Source organism: Erythranthe guttata, chromosome 9, assembly GCF_056151865.1.
Source record: "Erythranthe guttata isolate IM_541 chromosome 9, IM_541, whole genome shotgun sequence".
Lineage (NCBI taxonomy): Eukaryota > Viridiplantae > Streptophyta > Magnoliopsida > Lamiales > Phrymaceae > Erythranthe > Erythranthe guttata.
Window position 1 is genome coordinate 14,892,587 of NC_142541.1, and position 18,128 is coordinate 14,910,714.

The 18,128-nt window shown below is 38.0% G+C and overlaps 2 protein-coding genes and 1 non-coding gene across 7 annotated transcripts; all 3 read left to right on the forward strand.

Annotated features, from left to right (window-relative positions):
- Positions 1–345: 345 nt before the first annotated feature.
- On the forward strand, positions 346–16,638 carry LOC105975675 (pleiotropic drug resistance protein 1-like). Of its 4 annotated transcripts, none has more exons than XM_088823064.1 (24): positions 458–883; positions 977–1,097; positions 1,190–1,278; positions 1,426–1,510; positions 1,624–1,783; positions 1,888–1,964; positions 2,090–2,143; positions 2,227–2,317; positions 2,418–2,719; positions 4,378–4,659; positions 4,760–5,076; positions 5,435–5,595; positions 6,866–6,969; positions 7,215–7,371; positions 7,461–7,639; positions 7,742–8,074; positions 8,171–8,461; positions 8,545–8,628; positions 8,719–8,852; positions 8,940–9,167; positions 9,243–9,414; positions 9,514–9,768; positions 9,872–9,982; positions 16,273–16,638. In XM_088823064.1, the coding sequence occupies exons 1-24, from the start codon at positions 537–539 to the stop codon at positions 16,417–16,419; spliced, it is 4,281 nt and encodes a 1,426-aa protein (XP_088679190.1). In that variant the 5' UTR covers positions 458–536; the 3' UTR covers positions 16,420–16,638. The 4 variants fall into 4 exon arrangements, with proteins under 4 accessions (XP_088679187.1, XP_088679190.1, XP_088679189.1 ...); XM_088823063.1 differs by having other exon boundaries at positions 9,872–9,927; positions 16,209–16,638; XM_088823061.1 differs by lacking the exon at positions 16,273–16,638 and having other exon boundaries at positions 346–883; positions 9,872–10,330.
- On the forward strand, positions 10,834–16,023 carry LOC105975485 (putative 2-oxoglutarate-dependent dioxygenase AOP1). 2 transcript variants are annotated; one of them, XM_088823067.1, is made up of 3 exons: positions 10,834–11,287; positions 11,840–11,969; positions 12,385–16,023. In XM_088823067.1, exons 1-3 carry the CDS (start codon positions 10,911–10,913, stop codon positions 12,448–12,450), a joined length of 573 nt encoding a protein of 190 aa, XP_088679193.1. In that variant the 5' UTR covers positions 10,834–10,910; the 3' UTR covers positions 12,451–16,023. The 2 variants fall into 2 exon arrangements, with proteins under 2 accessions (XP_088679193.1, XP_088679192.1); XM_088823066.1 differs by lacking the exon at positions 12,385–16,023 and having other exon boundaries at positions 11,840–12,291.
- Positions 12,725–15,801, forward strand: LOC105975484 (uncharacterized). The gene has a single exon (XR_016033488.1). It is a non-coding gene; the product is annotated as an uncharacterized LOC105975484 (transcript).
- Positions 16,639–18,128: the final 1,490 nt, after the last annotated feature.

Below are 18,128 nucleotides of genomic sequence, written 5' to 3' on the forward strand. Positions count from 1 at the left end.
AGAAGGGTACTTTAGTCACACAAAATTTTTCCTAAAATTTCTTATTTGAAACGAAGAGAGTCTAGAACCGAGAAAAATGCAAACTAATGCATCATTGTAACACAAAGTGACAATTAACTTAAAGAAAAGCACATTAATTTTTATTTTATTTTATTTTTATTTTTTTTTATTTTTATTTTTTTTTAAGTTTGGCACAACTGGAGTAAATATTGATTAATTAGCCATTCAATTCCCCTTTAATAGATGTACAAAACAACTTGTAGATGGAAAGGACACAAAGATTACCCTTCAATACAGGTCAACCACAATTAATTAATATGACAATTTTCTTTCCCTCATCAATTTCACTTCAAGAACTCAAAATCCTTTTAAAATAAAAATAAATGCTGTCATAGATCGTTGCATGCAAATCTGTCACATGTTGTCTAATTAGCCAAATATCCAAGATTTATTTATATATATATATATATACACCTTATTCAAGTAGTTTTGCAAATTCATTTTTTTTTCTTCTTTCTATTGATCATAAAAAAAAAATGGATCAAGAGAGCGAAATTTACAAACCGAGTAGTAGCTTTAGAGCCAGCAGTTCGTCCTTTTGGAGGAACAACGGCTTGGAACTATTCTCGAACTCAGCACGACAACAAGACGAAGAAGAAGACGAAGAAGCACTAAAATTGGCCGCGCTCGAAAAACTCTCGACTTACGGTCGCTTGAAAAAAGGACTTCTATTAGTAGGAGCATCAAGAAGTGGGGCCACTAGTGAAGTTGATGCAAGAAAGCTCGGATTTGAAGAACGAAAAGATCTTCTCGATAGGCTGATCAAAGACGTCGATGAAGATAACGAAAAGTTTCTCTCGAAGCTTAGAGACCGGATTGACAGGTACTAATATAATAACCTCAAAAAAAAATAATTTTTTTTTTCATTTTTTCGACGTTTTTATATTATATTTTGTCGTATTTTTTTTTTGGTTAGAGTTGGAATTGAACTGCCCACAATTGAAGTGAGATTCGAGAATCTAACTGTCGGTGCGGAAGCTTACGTAGGGAGCCGATCGTTGCCGACGTTTTTTAACTCCTTTATTAACACATTGCAGGTTTATATATATAGTTTATCAATTTATTTACTAATAAAAAATACTAATTTATTCAATTTTAATCTAACTTGTACATGATTTTCTTTTAATAGGGACTTTTGAACTATTTGCATGTAATTCCAAGCAAGAAGAAGAATATTTCTATTTTGCAAAATGTTAGTGGAATCATCAAGCCATGCAGGTGGATATATATAGATGCAATTTTGATGAATTTCATTTACATTTAAGATTAATTTGATTATCATCACTATTAAATTAATTTTTTTGTCGACAAAAAAAAAATAAAAATCGTCGGATTTGCAACTTTTTCGATGCGCCGTTTTTCAAGAATGACGTTGCTGCTAGGCCCTCCAAGCTCAGGAAAGACAACACTTTTGTTGGCCTTGGCTGGAAAATTGAATTCTTCTTTGAAGGTTTTTAATTATATATTCTTGCCAAATTATTTAATCAATTTATTTATTTATTCGAATTTCGATTTAAGACCAATATATATATATTAATACTAATTAATTTATGACAATAATAGTTTGCTGGAAAGGTGACTTATAATGGGCATGGAATGAATGAGTTTGTACCACAAACAACTGCGGCGTATATTAGCCAATACGATGTTCATATCGGAGAAATGACTGTCAGAGAAACCCTCGAATTTTCGGCTCGATGCCAGGGTGTCGGATCTCGCTACGGTCGGTCAATAGTAGATCTTTTTTTTTTTTTTTTTTTTTTTTTTTTTAATTAATTAATTAATTTATTAGCATATGATCAAGTTTGTGGTGTTACACATTTGCAGAAATGTTGTCTGAATTAGCAAGAAGAGAAAAGACTGCTAATATTAAACCTGATCCTGATATTGATATCTTCATGAAGGTAAATACTTAATTTTTTTTTATTATTTATTTTTTTAATTAATTATTTTTTTTTAAATTAATTTGAAGGTATATGTAATATTTTCTATGATTTTCGGAGAAATCTGAAGTAACTCGACTATGCAGGCTGTTTCGACACAAGGACAAGAAGCAAGTGTAATGACAAATTATATTCTCAAGGTAAAATAACATCCTTAAAATTTTCAAATTTGCTAAAAAAAAAAAGAAAATTAAATCACAATTTACAAATATTTTCTTTGCAGATTTTAGGCCTCGAGATTTGCGCCGATACTATGGTCGGAGACGAGTTGGTAAGGGGAATTTCGGGGGGACAGCGAAAACGCGTTACGACAGGTAAAATAAAATCAAATCAATTTGTTTTTTGTACATTTATATTTTGAAATGGATATTAATTTTGTATTAAAGAAAAAAAAATAATTAATTAATTCGATAGGTGAAATGCTGGTTGGGCCCACGAACGCTCTTTTCATGGACGAGATATCGACGGGATTGGACAGTTCCACAACGTTCCAAATCGTGAAGTCGTTAAGACAGTTCGTTCACATTCTAAATGGAACTGCACTAATATCACTCCTTCAACCAGCACCCGAGACTTACGAACTATTCGATGATGTCATGTTATTGTCCGATGGGAAAATTGTGTACCAAGGCCCCCGAGAGAACGTTCTAGAATTTTTCGAGTCCGTGGGGTTTAAATGTCCCGAGAGGAAAGCAGTGGCCGATTTCTTGCAAGAGGTAATTAATTGTGTATGCAATATTTTTTTTTTGTTTCGCACTTTCTCCACTTGAAATTAAAAATATAGAGACAACGTCCGTTAAAATATTGTTTCGATTGCACTTTGCTCCAGAAGTCAATTTCTGGTAGGCAACATGGCAAAAACTAACATTTTAAAGGACCAACATGTAATAAAAATATTATTCTAAAGGGACAATGTGAAGTAAAAATAAAGTTTAAAGTGGCAATGTGCAATCAAAACATCCAATTCCGGTGAATAAACCATCGGCAATTGCCTATCGGGGCAACGTGCAATAACAATAACATTTTGAAGGTGGACATTCACTTTGTTTTTTCTTTTGAGGGGGAAAGTGCAGAAATTGGAAATTTAAAGGGGGTAAAGTGCAATTTCTCTGGAAAAGTAACAGTTAATTACATTTGCACCCTGAATTGATATATCAGTTAAAAAGTAGTTAAATAGAGAGATTCTCTCTACCTGAAAGAAGATTCTCTATCTTCTTCCTTGTGCTTCCTTTCTGAATTCTGATCGATCTTCTGAGCTTATTTCCCAACAATCTGACTGCTACAACCATTTCGTTAACCTTTGAGATTGATTTTCCAATATTAATTGTTAATTTCTGTTCAATTTCAAAAATTGCTGAGTGAACAGTTTTCTGTGCGATTTTTTTTCCTCAGCGCGATTTTTCTTTGGTTTGGGTTTCTTTGATCTTGGGCTCTTTGGCTGGGATATTTCCAGCAGATTTTTTCTAACCCTTATGAAGTTTAAGGAAAGGTATTCAAATGCTAAGAATAGAAAGGGGCTTGCTACCTACAGCAAAAGCTCTTCCGCGCAAGTTTTATGGCGTGGTTTTTTGCTGTCACGGAAAAAGGGGGTTGGGAGCAAATAAATTTGATGTTGATTCTGTTCTGACTTGGGTATGGATGGTGGAAACGATTTTAATGCTTTAGGAATTTCGTGCCCAAATGAGGCACACAAGGTGACTGATGAAATGTCTCAACCAACTGACAACAGAGATTCCATGCCGTGGGCTTTGCTGTTCAAAGATAATCGGAAAAAGTAAAGGTAAAAGTCAAAACAATGTAGGAAAAACAGGCTTTCGTTCACCAGTATATATACAACCAGTTGAAGGGTAAAATCGTCTGAAAAAAGCACAACAGTCACTCCAACGGCTATAAGTGAAAAATTCAAACCGCCACAACAGCAAGGGCAGGTGGATTTTAAACGGAGGGGCTATGTTGGTGCATTTTGAAGTTCAAGGGGGTGTTTGGTACGTTGCCCATAGTTAAGGGTGCAAAGTGTACTTCACCCAACATTTTAAGATGAGTGAATTGCAAAAATACCCCTTAGGACTTTTCGAATTGCTAATGTTGAATGATCACCTCATCTGGTGAGAGGTGAATCGTTTAATATTTTATATCTCCAATAACTAAAAGAGAAGTCGCAAAATCAGCGAGTGAATTGAGGTCAAATGAGTCTTTGACTTCCGATCAAAGTGGGGTTTGGTGTTAATATAAGTAGTAGGAAATAATATTTTTGATAGTTAGAATAAGTACAGAGGTGACGAATGAAAGAACAGAGAAAATCAGATTCAAGACTAACCATCATTACAAGTCATTTTCTCAGTAATCACAATGAGGAAAATCAGTTCTTTTACAGGTGACATCGAAGAAAGATCAGCAACAATATTGGATGAGAATCAACGAGCCTTACAGATTCGTGACAGTGAGTGAATTTGTCGAGGCGTTTAAATCGTTCCACATTGGACGGAGTCTCAATGAAAATCTTGCATCTCCGTTCGACAAGACGAAAAGTCACCCTGCTGCTCTAACAACCAGAAAATACGGCACCACCACAAAGGAGTTATTAAGAATTTGCTCTATAAGAGAAATCTTGCTCATGAAAAGAAACTCGTTTGTGTATATCTTCAAGATCTTACAGGTTGGTTTGTGTGTGTGTGTGTGTCTATATATATATATATATATATCCCATTTTCCTACTTTGTTTTTTAACAAAAACTCAAATCTTTTTATTTGGTCAGATGCTTATAATTGCCTTGGTATCTATGACGATCTTTTTCCGAACCACGATGCACCGCCGTAGCTTAGAGGATGGATATGTATTTGTCGGTGCATTGTTTTTCAGTGCAACTATAGTAATGTTCAATGGAATGTCTGAGATTTCCATGACAATATACAAACTTCCCGTTTTTTACAAACATAGAGAGTCTCTCTTTTTTCCTCCATGGGTTTATGCGCTCCCAATGTGGATACTCAAGATACCCATTTCGTTTGTCGAAGTAGGGGCTTGGGTTTTAATCACCTACTATGTCACGGGGTACGATCCCAATGCTTCAAGGTACAATTTCTATATACCCCTCCATTTCATATTTTTTTGTTCCATATGAATCTCATTTAGAGTCCCAATGATGCATTAAATGTATTGTTTCCTTTTCTGCCCGTTATTAAAATTCAACTCTATATTAAACATTAACTCAAATATCACTTCCTTAAATAACAAAGGATATTTTAGTCTTTTTATGTGTGTTTTCCTAAAATTCAAGCATATTTATGAACTTTCTTAATATGTGTGTAGAAATATTATACGACAGTTATTATGGAACATAGGGAGCACAATGCAAGATCATGTGTGTGCATTTGTGGGTACATGTGTGTTTCTTTGTACTAACTAACATGAAATGGTATCTTTAATGCAGATTTTTCAAACAATACTTGCTGTTGTTATTTGTAAACCAGATGGCCGGTGGATTATTCCGGCTGATCGGAGCGGTGGGCAGGAACATGATCATTGCAAATACGTTTGGTGCAATTGTATTGTTCGCAGTTTTTGCATTGGGTGGTGTTGTCATGTCACGAGGTACAGAACAAGAACTAAAAAAAAAAAGAAGAATTTTTTTTTTCGTAAGGTTAATAATGATTCGATTCATTCTCAAGTGATTATAATCGGGTTAATAGCATTTTCCCACCTAGACTTTGCCCGTTTTTGCACTTTCCCACCTCAACTAAAAAAAGTTGTACGGCGGCACCCAAACATTCATTTTTAACGCACATAACCACCTGGAGGGAATATTCCGGCGAATATTCTCATTTTTCAATGCATGCGCGATGCACATGCGAAAATACAAGGGCTTTTTCGTCTTTTTACTTGAAAATATTATAAGGGGTGAAATTGAAAGTACCAGGGACTCAATTGAACTTAATTTGAAACTTTCACAAGTTCCACCCATCATCTTCTTCGTCCTTCTTCAGCCCACCGCCGACGACGATCCGGTTCCCGGGCAACCCGATCGAGCAGGAGGCGTGCGGCGTGCCATGGGGCGTGACGCTGACGCCGTTCGCGGCCAAGGACGAGAACGACATCCCGCCGGTGTACGGCTCCGGCGGGGAGCTGTTGCCCCGATGCGAGAATTGCTGGGCCTATTACAATACCTACTGCGAGCAGGATCAGTGGTCATGGGACTGCGCTCTCTGCGGCACCACCAATGGCCTCTCGTCGGAGTCCATCATGCGATACTCTCTCCCACACTCCTCCCCGGAGAATATGTCCTCTTTCATCGACCTCGAATTGCCACGTAATTATCATATGTCAATCATTTCAATTTTTGTTTTTCCAATTAATTATTTCGATTTCGAGGAAGTGCAATTCACTAACTGAATTATCAATCTTTTGAATATAGCTTATGTGTAGTGAGTTTCTATTTGTTTTTGCCTGGGGTTAAACTGCATTGTCAGTGTCAAGAACATGAAATTATTTAAGGAATCACATTAAGAGGGAGACGAAGAAGATGATGGGTGGAACTTGTGAAAGTTTCAAATTAAGTTCAATTGAGTCCCTGGTACTTTCGATTTCACCCCTTATAATATTTTCAAGTAAAAAGACGAAAAAGCCCTTGTATTTTCGCATGTGCATCGCGCATGCATTGAAAAATGAGAATATTCGCCGGAATATTCCCTCCAGGTGGTTATGTGCGTTAAAAATGAATGTTTGGGTGCCGCCGTGCAACTTTTTTTAGTTGAGGTGGGAAAGTGCAAAAACGGGCAAAGTCTAGGTGGGAAAATGCTATTAACCCGATTATAATCATATGTTTAATTACGCCCATTTCCCCCTTGTTTTTTGTTTTTTACAGTGAGTGTGAAAAAATGGTGGATATGGGCTTATTGGTGCTCGCCAATGATGTACGCGCAGAATGCACTTGTCGTGAATGAATTTAGGGGGAATAGTTGGCAACATGTAAGTCCCATCTATCAGAGTTTGCGTGTTTTTTTCGTGGGTGAATTGTGAAACAATGAGGTCCAAGGGGTACCTTTTGGCTTTAATTTCCGAGCATATATTTAACTTCCGAACATATATAGTGGGGTTTATGCTAATAATGTAAATACATGTCTGACTGTAAAAATTGTAGCGTATTTTGCTGTCCTGATTTTGCTTTTGAAAAGAAAAAAGAAGATGATTATTGATAAGTTTATGTCCTAAAGGTTGTTGGAAACACGAATGAATCATTAGGAGTTGAGGTTCTAAAAGCGCGTGGATTCTTACCAGAAGCACAAATGTACTGGATTGGATTAGTGGCATTACTCGGATTCACAATCCTATTCAACATAGGCATCATGCTAGCTCTAATGTATCTCAACCGTAAGTACTTATATCTGCGTTTCTTCTTTTAGAATCTATGTAATTTAAAATTTGGAGTGGCGTTAGTGAAAACAATAGTGTTTATGTAGCTTTTGGAGAGGCTCAAGCTGTTAAACCAGAAGACGAAAGCGAAAATAGTCCAAACGGCGACGAAACGAGACTAAATAGTCTTGTTGATGCCAATAAGAGGAAAAGGGGAATGGTTCTTCCATTCGAACCGCATTCCATCACCTTTGATGAAATTGTGTACTCTGTTAATATGCCACAGGTAATTTCTTAAAAAAGTTTCGGCGTCTTATTTTTGAAAATGGAATTTAGGTTACATTTTATTGAGTGATTTTTCTTTTTTTCTTTGTTTTTTGCTTTGAAGGAAATGAAAGACAGAGGTTTTCTTGATGATAAACTGGTGCTTTTAAAGAGTGTGAGTGGAGCTTTTAGGCCAGGTATTCTTACAGCTTTGATGGGAGTTAGTGGGGCGGGAAAAACGACCCTTATGGATGTGCTGGCTGGTCGTAAAACGGGAGGGTATATAGAGGGGAGCATCACAATCTCAGGGTACCCTAAAAAGCAAGAAACATTTGCTAGAATTTCAGGGTATTGTGAGCAGAACGATATCCATTCCCCTCACGTAACTGTACACGAATCCTTACTTTATTCGGCTTGGCTTCGTTTATCTCCCGATATCGATGCTAAAACAAAAAATGTCAGTAATTATTATAGCAAACCATTCATTGATTTCTAATTAAGGTTATTAAAAAAAATAATCTTTTGTAATAGCATTTATCTTGCACATTTGCAGATGTTTGTTGATGAAGTGATGGAGCTCGTTGAACTCACACCGTTGAGAGGTGCGATAGTTGGGTTGCCAGGTGTCAACGGTCTATCGACCGAGCAGAGAAAGAGGTTGACTATTGCAGTCGAGCTCGTGGCGAATCCATCGATCATATTCATGGATGAGCCAACTTCAGGCTTAGATGCAAGAGCTGCTGCTATTGTGATGAGAACTGTTAGAAACACTGTCGACACTGGAAGGACAGTTGTCTGCACCATACACCAGCCTAGCATCGACATTTTCGAATCTTTCGACGAGGTGAAAAGAAACTAGTTAAATGAATAACCTTAACTGATCTTGTCTGTATTTTTTGTTCAAAATTACTGACCTAAAATTACTAGCTTTTTCTGCTTAAACGAGGAGGGGAAGAGATATACGTGGGGCCGTTGGGACGCCATTCGTGCCATCTGATCAAGTACTTTGAGGTTAGTTTGCCAAAGATTAAAAAAAAAAAAAACCAAGAAGAAGAAGAGAGACTAATATAGTATTCTTTTATTTGTTATTTACTGTAAAAGAGTATTGAAGGAGTTGGCAGAATAAAAGACCGTTACAATCCAGCAACATGGATGCTGGAAATTACTGCTCCAGCTCAAGAAATGTCCGTAGGGGTCGATTTCTCTCGTTTATATAAAGATTCCGAATTATACAGGTTTGCTCTTCATTTAACACTAAGACTGATTTATCATGATGTAATATTTTTTTTTTCTTTTCTAACAACCTTAAATATTATTACCAGGAGGAACAAAGCTCTAATTAGTGAATTGAGTTCGCCGAAACCAGAGACGAAAGAGCTATATTTCCGTACTAAATACTCTCAGCCATTCCACATCCAATGCCTATATTGCCTGTGGAAGCAACACTGGTCCTACTGGAGAAATCCACCTTACACCGCCGTTCGGTTTTTTTCAACCATATTCATAGCACTCATCATGGGAAGCATGTTTTGGGGTTTCGGCTCCAATAGGTATTCTAAAATAATCCCATAAAACGGAATTATTGAAAAAAAATTAATAATAAAAAAATTCTTGAAAATGAGCAGGAATGGTGTACAGAATGTACTCAACGGCATCGGTTCGATGTACGGATCTGTGCTCTTCTTAGGCATCCAAAACGCCGTTGCAGTTCAGCCGGTCGTTGCTATCGAGAGAACTGTTTTCTATAGAGAAAGAGCTGCCGGGATGTATTCATCCATGCCCTATGCTATAGCACAGGTTTATATATATACTCGACTCTATAAACTATTGTTTTTTTTTTTTAATTTAATTGCAAACTAATTACAGTAATTTTTTTTTAATAATAATTATTTGTAGGTTGCTATTGAGTTTCCTTATGTTTTCGCGCAAGCTCTCCCCTTCGGCCTAATCGTTTATCCAATGATTGGATTCGAATGGACAGTAGCGAAATTCTTGTGGTTTTTGTTCATCATGTACTTGTGTCTATTGTACTTCACCTTCTACGGGATGATGTCATTGTCCGTGTCACCAAACCACCACATCGGCACGGTGGTAGGCACTTTCTTTATCCTGCTATGGAATCTCTTCTCGGGTTTCATCATCCCACGCCCCGTAAGTTCAAAAACCAAATCCATTTCATTTCGTAAACACAAAAAAATATTTGAAAACGAATTATTAATTTTTTTCTTTTTCTTTTAATTGTTGTCGAAACCAGAGCATTCCTGTGTGGTGGAGATGGTATTATTGGGCGGATCCAATTTCTTGGACGCTGTACGGTTTGACGGCAGCGCAATTCGGAGATTTGGAGAATTATATATTACCGAGTGTGACGGTGAAAGAGTTCTTGAAAAGCTACTTCGGTTTCGAACACGATTTTCTTGGAGCAGTTGCAGGCATGCATGTTGCATTCACTGTTCTTTTCATTTTCACATTTGGAATCGCCATCAGATTTTTCAACTTCCAGAAGAGATAGATTTATGTTATTCTATTTCTATATCATATTATTTTTTATTTTTTTGCATCACATCCCTATAATTTATTCTATTGTCGAAAAAGCCCATTTTCTTCGAATACCTTCGAATGTAATCCTTTGTTGCTGGTGGGCTAAAATAGTAATTTTCGGTGTGCATAAGATATATTTTGAATTAGAATAATCGCAAATTATTGTCGTAAATCGTAATAATTGAACTATAAACTATTAGTAGGAGAAGGACCACTCCACCAAATGGGCCGGTGTTAATCAAAGAATAATTAATTAAAACTAATGTGTCTTATATGCCATTTATAAATTAATACTATTGCTATTTAATTTGCCACACAATTTCGGACACATTTTATGTCCGATACTCTAGGACACCTGTCGGACACCTTATGGGCCATTTTACAATTTTTGAAAAAGTTATAAACATGTTTGAATAGAGCGAATTTCTAAATATTTTTATTGCTTTCCCTAATTATTTATATGATTTAATGATCTATTGCAGATTGATAGTTAGTTGATAATAATATTTATTTTGAATATGTTTGTACGAAGATATATAAAAAATAATTTATGAATATACTCCTATATATTTTTAATATTTACATATTTCCCCCAAATTCCTGTATCCCGTATCACTGTTTCCATTTATGTGCTACATCTGTTATTTATAAGTAAGCAATGCTTGTTAGAAGTCTCATACTATTTCTTCAAGCTACAGAAAAATTCTCTCTCTCTCTCTCACACACACACACACACACACACTAACTATCATATGGGTTCTCTCTCACAAGAACACAAACTTGATGTCATTGAATTCTCAGACAAGAACTCGAAACCCGGGACAGAATCATGGTCCAAAACATGCGACGAAGTGGTCTCTGCACTCGAAAAATATGGTTGTTTTGTGGCATCATATGATAAACTCACCCAAGAAACACACACTACAGTTTTTCAAGCCCTAGAAGAATTGTTTGATCTCCCAACTCAAACCAAAGTCCAAAACAAATCCACTAAGCCATTATACGGCTATGTCGGCCAAATCCCATTCATTCCTCTCTACGAAAGTATGGGTATCGATGATGCCGATACCCTCCAAGGAATCCAGAATTTCGCCAAAGTTATGTGGCCTAATGGAAATAACGATTTCAGGTACGCATTTTTCGCTTATATTTTTAGTGTACTTTTGATTTTCCTTGTCTAGAAATTGAGGATAAATTAAGGATGTTTTACTAGCTTGTAGTAACTATATCTGCGCATTCGCGCATTCTGAATCCCTATTTGTACGGGAAATTAAATGCTATACCTGGTTATTTACAGTCAGTGAATTTGAACCATAGATTTACACATATTCATACACACATTGTTCAGTGGGTAATTATTTAATCAAATCAATGATTCAAATCCTCCCAGTGTAAGTAACCAGATGTAGCATCTAACTCCCCTATATTTACTACAATTGTTACAAAAAAAAAAAAATCCCTGTATTATTTCCATTATCAAAAGCCTGGATACAATTAAACCTCTATAAATTAATACAGTCGCGACTAACAAAATTCTATTAATATAGTGAAATATTAAATTATTGAACTAATATTTTAGTATGTTTATACCGAGTCGGGACCCAAATAAATTATTCACGCGATGTTATTTCATTAATTTATCGATGTTCTACCGTATAACTCAATTTTTTTTTGGGCGCAGTGAGAAACTCGTTTGGTACACAAAGTTAGCAGCAGAACTAGAGAAAATTGTCGTGCAGATGGTGTTCGAGAGATACGGAGTGGGGAAGCACTACGAATCCCTCATCGGTTCAGCAAACTATCTTTGCAGGGTAATGAAATATAGAGAACCTAAGTCGAATGAAAATAACATGGGATTTGTGTCTCATACAGACAAGAGTTTTATGTCTACAATCCATCAGAACCAAGTTGACGGTTTGGAGATCAAAACCAAAGATGGTGAATGGTTTGGTGTTCATCAGCTTTCTTCTTCATCTGTCATAGTTATAATTACCCCTAAAACATTGTTAGAAACTCTAACAAAATAATACGTCAGATAAGTTATTTTATTAGGATTCTAACGGAGTATTAGTTTCAAAGCAGTGGCCCCAACATTTCTTAAATCCTTATTATTTTATATACGATTTATAAATTTCCGTAAGTAGTATCATTAACGGCCCCACGAAAAACAAATATAGTTCATATCAGACCCCAAGATTGAAATCTTGTCTCCTGTAATTGTTTCAGGGGTGTGACTGTAATTACCAATACTTCAAGGGTGTGGGCGTAATTTATCCAAATAAAGAAAATTAGAACTGGTACGTTGACTAAAATCACCATGCTTGTCCTAAAATTGAATCGTTTTGACTATACGAACAGAACATCAACACTTCTCTTCCAAAAATCTTGAATCTTGATCCCTCTAATTTCTCGGTAAGTCTAATCTCGTCAAAAATCTTTATCTGGTTGTTCTAAAGATTTCATTTTTAGTTCAATTCCTGTGGGCAATCTGAGAAATCACTTCATTTTCATTGTTGCCGGAGAAATTCCGACAGTAATTTCAAACTGTTTTATTATTATTATTATTATGACGTGTTGTATTTCTGCAACATCGTGTACTCTGTTTGTGTTGCTGCTATGCATCGGTTTCGCGAGCTCGTACAACTATGCAAACAATGGCGGACGATTCGACGGTAACGGAAACAAGCAGCGCACCGTCACCTACAACTATGACCGCATGGGTGAGGTTAACAAAGAGTGCGCCTCTCTCTTACAATCCGCCGAGGAACTCAAACCCGACGACAGCAGATTGTACACCATCAAAGAAGAGCTCTCCTTCTCGAACGGCGATTGGTGGCAGCCGGGCTTATTAAACGGGTCGGGTCGAACTGCTGCTCCATTAATGCCATTCAACTACGACGGCTATAATTTCATCAACCCATTGAACCTGGTTTCGTTCTGGGTCACCGACGTTGACCCGAATCACCGTTATTCCAAGAAATCCATACCCGTTAGCGGGTTCTTAGAAATCAGCACAACCATAGCAAACATTCTCCCCCAAAAACCCAACGACGAAACCCCGAGATTCGATATATGGCCCGGGAATTCGCAGCTGTCGATTCGGTTCCAAGGAGTCTACACTGAATTGGGGGGACAGAGAGTAATGTGTTTGTTGGGGAGTGCGGTGCTGCCTTCCCGTGGGCCCCACTCGAACGATCCGTGGCCGTGGGTGAAGAAAAACGGCGATAGTAATCACCCGGTTCTCGCGCCGGACGACCGGATTCTGCTCGAGCTCCGTTACCCTAAGGCGTTGAGTTTGTGGACCAGAGAAATATACGGACGCATCAAGAGTTTGAACCCAGAATCGGACCTCAAGTACTTCGACGAAGTTCTTGTTTCTTCCTCGTTGGGGTCCGCGAACTATAAGTTCACTTCCGATGATCTCGTGTCGAGGGCTTGCGACTCGATGAATGGCGAAATCGAAGTTATTGATGATGTGTACAAAGGGGTTGACTTTTGTGGGGTGCTCGATAGATTCTCCCGTCAAGAACAATTCACAGAACAATTCACCGTTTTACCGAACTTTAACTGCAATGGGACGGACGAGTTTTGTCGTAAATTGGGTCCGTTCGTATCGAGCAAGGAGATCGATCTCTCTGATGGGGGATTCAAAAACTTGAAGCTCGTTTTTCACGACGTACGGTGCGAAAACACTACTTTGTCGAAGACGAGGGTGTCTTCGGTTTTCCGAGCGGTACCCCCCTCGGAGCAGTTCTACTCCGCGACGCAACGTACGGGGCTCAACGGCATGACCCTCTCCGCCGAGGGTGCGTGGTATCCTTCGACGGGGCGCCTCTGCATGGTCGCATGCTCACCGTACGATAACATATGTCACACTCGTGTATCTATGTACGTTCCTCTCTTGTTTTCGATAAAACAGAGGAGTGTGTTCTCGGGCACTCTATCGAGCATCGATCCGACGGTCAGATCGTACTCCCCGTTAGCGTTCGAGAAGCCCGTGGAGTCCACTGAGCAGTGGAACTCCGGGGCCCACTACGAGTACTCGAAGATCGAAGCCGCCACGTCACTACTCGAGAAGTACGAGCCTTCTAAAATCCGATCCGCAGTGAAAAAGTCTTTCTTGAAATTCCCGAAATTAGAGAACACCGAAGAGAATCTTCCTTACAGCGTTTCGGTTCTGTCCGAAGATCTGAAACTTGTCATGAGAGCCGTAGCGGACCCACTTCCGAGGTCTGGGATATATATCCAACTGCAAATCGAGATACTAACAATCGGCCCGTTTTTCGGGCGTTATTCTAATAATCAGAAGGGTAGTATTTCTTTTAATCCGATGCCGCTTCTTAATGTGTCAGCGCAGATAAATCTCGTTGGAATCGACGCGTACAACTACTCTTTGATATCCGTAGAGGGAATCTACAATTCACTTTTCGGGAAAATGTATCTTATTGGTTGCGTGGACCTCGCGGAGAAGGGGCTCGATTGTAAGGTCGAAGTCGTAATTTCCTACCCCCGACCACCGACCGTTGGCTGGTGGACCCCACCGCCAAAGTTTCCGTGATCAGCCAACGGGAAAAGGACGACCCTCTTTATTTCAATCCGATTAAAATCCACACAGCCCCCGTTTTGTACCGGAATCAACGGGAGGATATTCTTTCGAGACGGGGCGTGGAAGGGATCCTCCGCATCGCGACGCTGTCTTTGGCTATCGGATGTATATCGAGCCAGCTCTTCTACGTGAGGGGTAATATCGTAAATGTCCCGTACGTATCGCTCGTGATGCTTGGAGTGCAAGCGATTAGCTACGGCCTACCGCTGATCACGGGGGCCGAGGCCCTTTTCGGTAAAATAGCAAAAACGGGATTCGAGAATTTGCAGAAAGGCCAACCGTTTCACGTCATCGACTATATGGTGAAATTATTAGTGCTGGTTGCGTTTTTGTCAACTATGAGGCTTTGTCAGAAAGTATGGAAATCCCGTGTACGAATGCTGACTAGATCCCCGTTAGAGCCGCACCGAGTCCCGAACGACAAAAAAGTCCTTTTCGCTACTTCAATTATACACATTATTGGATATATACTCGCTCTCATCGTACACTATAAAACCACGAGGTATCAAAGAGAATCTTTCGTAGATTCTAACGAATATTCTCGCCCCGTCAGCGCATGGGAGGCTGAGCTGGTGGAGTACGTCGGTTTGATGCAAGATTTCTTCCTTCTTCCGCAAGTAATCGGGAACTTGCTATGGATGATCCAAGTTAAGCCCCTGAGGAAAATGTACTACATTGGATTAACTCTTGTTCGGATTTTTCCGCACGTGTACGATTTCGTAAAATCGCCTTTCCCGAGTAATCCTTATAACTACTCCAACGACGAATACGAGTATTTTAACCCTCAAACGGATTTTTATTCCAAATTCGGCGACGTTGCTATTCCGATTTTTTCGGTTATTTTGGCGGTAATTGTTTATGTTCAGCAGAGGTGGAATTACGAGAAGCTTAGAGGGAAGCTCATTGCGAGGCAGGCGAAGCTTCTGCCTTTGGGCTCGAGAGTTTACGAGAGACTGCCGTCGTCTCTCTCGTTCGAAGCTGAGCTGGCATCTGGCGTAAACGGCGATTCTACATTACAGAGAGCAGTCATTAATTAAGATTAATTATCTTAATCCTCCAACAAGTGTGAGTTATCAATGTTATGGATTAGTGTTTTTAATTACTTGCTTCTTTTTTTTTTTTAATCTTGTTGTTAATTAATTATTGGCTGATTCTTGATTATAATTGCATTGGCTTCGTACGATAGCACGGATTCTATTTGTAGTCGCGTGATTCATAATTTCTCAGTCAGTGAATAAAATGCAGTTAGGCGAGGAAATTGGAATTAGTTTATTCACTTAGAAAGAAATAATTTTTTTTCAAAACTGCTAATTTTGATCCGATCCGTCCGATTTCTGTACCTACTACCATCCTACTACCATCCACAGGAACATATATATAGTGAAAGAAAGACTAATCGAATTTCTTTTTTTTCTTTTCTTTTCGTAATTGTTTCACGACAGAGGACACTTTACGGTTTACTTACGTCACAGTTTGGAGACGTAAGAGATGAGCTGGAAATTACGAAGCAACCTGTTCAAGAGTTCTTGGCAAGTTACTTTGGTTTCAGACACGATTTTATCGGTGTGGTCGCTCTTATGGTCGCTGGATTTGAAGTTTTGTTTGCGTTTGTTTTCGCGTTTGCCGTCATGACATTGAATTTCCAGAGGAGATAAGTTAATCGCGTTACGAAATCGCGATTATCTATTATCGAGCTTCGTTTATGGATGATCTAATAAGTATAAGTGAAGAATGAAGATATCTATCTATCTATGGAGCTTATTTCCTTCATGTGTATCTATTTTTCTTTCTCACGTACCAATCTCAAAATTGAAAAGAATTATTTGATAAATAAAATTAAATAAATCAAAGATGTTTTTAGTTGTGTAGAAAAATAATTACTTTGTCGTTTCAGTTTAAAGGGATAATTAGAGAAAAAACCCCATCTAGGAAATATAGTTAAAGAAATACCCCTCCCAAAAATAATTAGATAAAACCCCCTTACCTAATATTCTATCCAAATATTATTTCATAATTCCAAATTTACCCTTAATTGTCCAATATACTCTTTCAAAACCCTAATTATGTTTTACGCCGTTTTTTTTCTTTTTCTCTTTTCATCTCTTCCCACTCTCATCTCTTTTTCTCTTTTTTTTTTTCCTTCTTGTAGATCTGATCTGTGTGTTTGGTGGCGGTCCGACTATGGGGCGATGGTAGAAGGCGGCGCGGGCGGAGGTTTGGCGATTGGAGCTTCGAGGGGAGTCTCCACACCGGAGGAGATGCGCACGTTCTTCTATTTCTAAGATTTACTTTTTATTTATGGTTTTGATTTCCTGGAGTAGTGTTAGTTGCCGTTGTTTCTGGTTTGAGATTTGAAAATTGGAGATCGATCGGGAATCTAATTGCAGATAGAAATTTCAGAGTTGTACGGGGGCTGCAAAATACGCACTCAAGGTAGTTTTGCTTCATTGTACTTATTTGTTATTGATTTTTAATCTAATTTTGCTGCATATTTTTTGATATAGGTGGCTTTGGTTTGGTGATTTTGACCGTAGTACATGGTTCTGTTTTGATTGTTTTTATAGGAAGTGGGGTGGTGATGGTGTGGTGTGGCGACGACGTGGTGACGATGAATAGCAGATCTAGGGTTTTTGGTGGATTGTGGCGGAAGACGGCGCAGAAAAAGAAATTCGCGTAGGCAGGGCCCTTAATCGACTACTTGTGGTTTAATCAACTATGTTCAATAGTCGATTAAGGTTAACCGACTCCAGTTGTTATTTTATTTTTTTTTTTTGTTTATTGATTCAAATGTATAAATCAATTTCAATGTTTGTATATTTTTTTTAAGTATAGTTGATTTTGCATTTTTTTGTAATTGTGATTTGTTATTTTTAATAGTTACAATTTTAATCGACTATGCATTAATACACCCGATAGAGAAAAAAAAAACGAAAAAAAATTTAAAAACAAAATTAGAAAAAATAAAAAAATAAAAAAAAATTAAAATATTTCCTTAATCGACTATGCTTCCTTAATCGACTATGCTTCATAGTCGATTAATAAAACTGACTCGGAAAAAAACTACAAAAAAAAAATAGAAAAAAAAAAGAAAAAAGGAAAAGAAGAAAAGGCTTATGAGCGTGGAGCGGGCTGGTGATGTGGAGTGGGCGGGGTCAAAATTGGAAATAAAGGTGGTTAGAAATGGGTGAGGGTTTTTCTCAAATGGAAAAAAATAATTTGGGCCTCTCCCAATTAAAAAAAGTAATTTGGGGGCTTTCTCAAAGAGGCCCAGTTTAAAATAGGAATCTTTTCTGAACTTGTATATGCTTGAGCACATACATAAATATGTTTATATGCGGGGCGGACTTAGGGGGCTTTTCTTGGG

Bases quoted from the DNA above. Each gene is read 5' to 3' on its own strand.
- LOC105975675 (XM_088823063.1), top strand. From the start codon at position 537: ATGGATCAAGAGAGCGAAATTTACAAACCGAGTAGTAGCTTTAGAGCC. The intron at 9,769-9,871 runs GTAAGTTCAAAA...TGTCGAAACCAG, and splicing joins GTTTCATCATCCCACGCCCC to AGCATTCCTGTGTGGTGGAG. The intron at 9,928-16,208 runs GTACGGTTTGAC...TTCACGACAGAG, and splicing joins GATCCAATTTCTTGGACGCT to GACACTTTACGGTTTACTTA.
- LOC105975485 (XM_088823066.1), top strand. From the start codon at position 10,911: ATGGGTTCTCTCTCACAAGAACACAAACTTGATGTCATTGAATTCTCA. The intron at 11,288-11,839 runs GTACGCATTTTT...TTTTGGGCGCAG, and splicing joins AATGGAAATAACGATTTCAG to TGAGAAACTCGTTTGGTACA.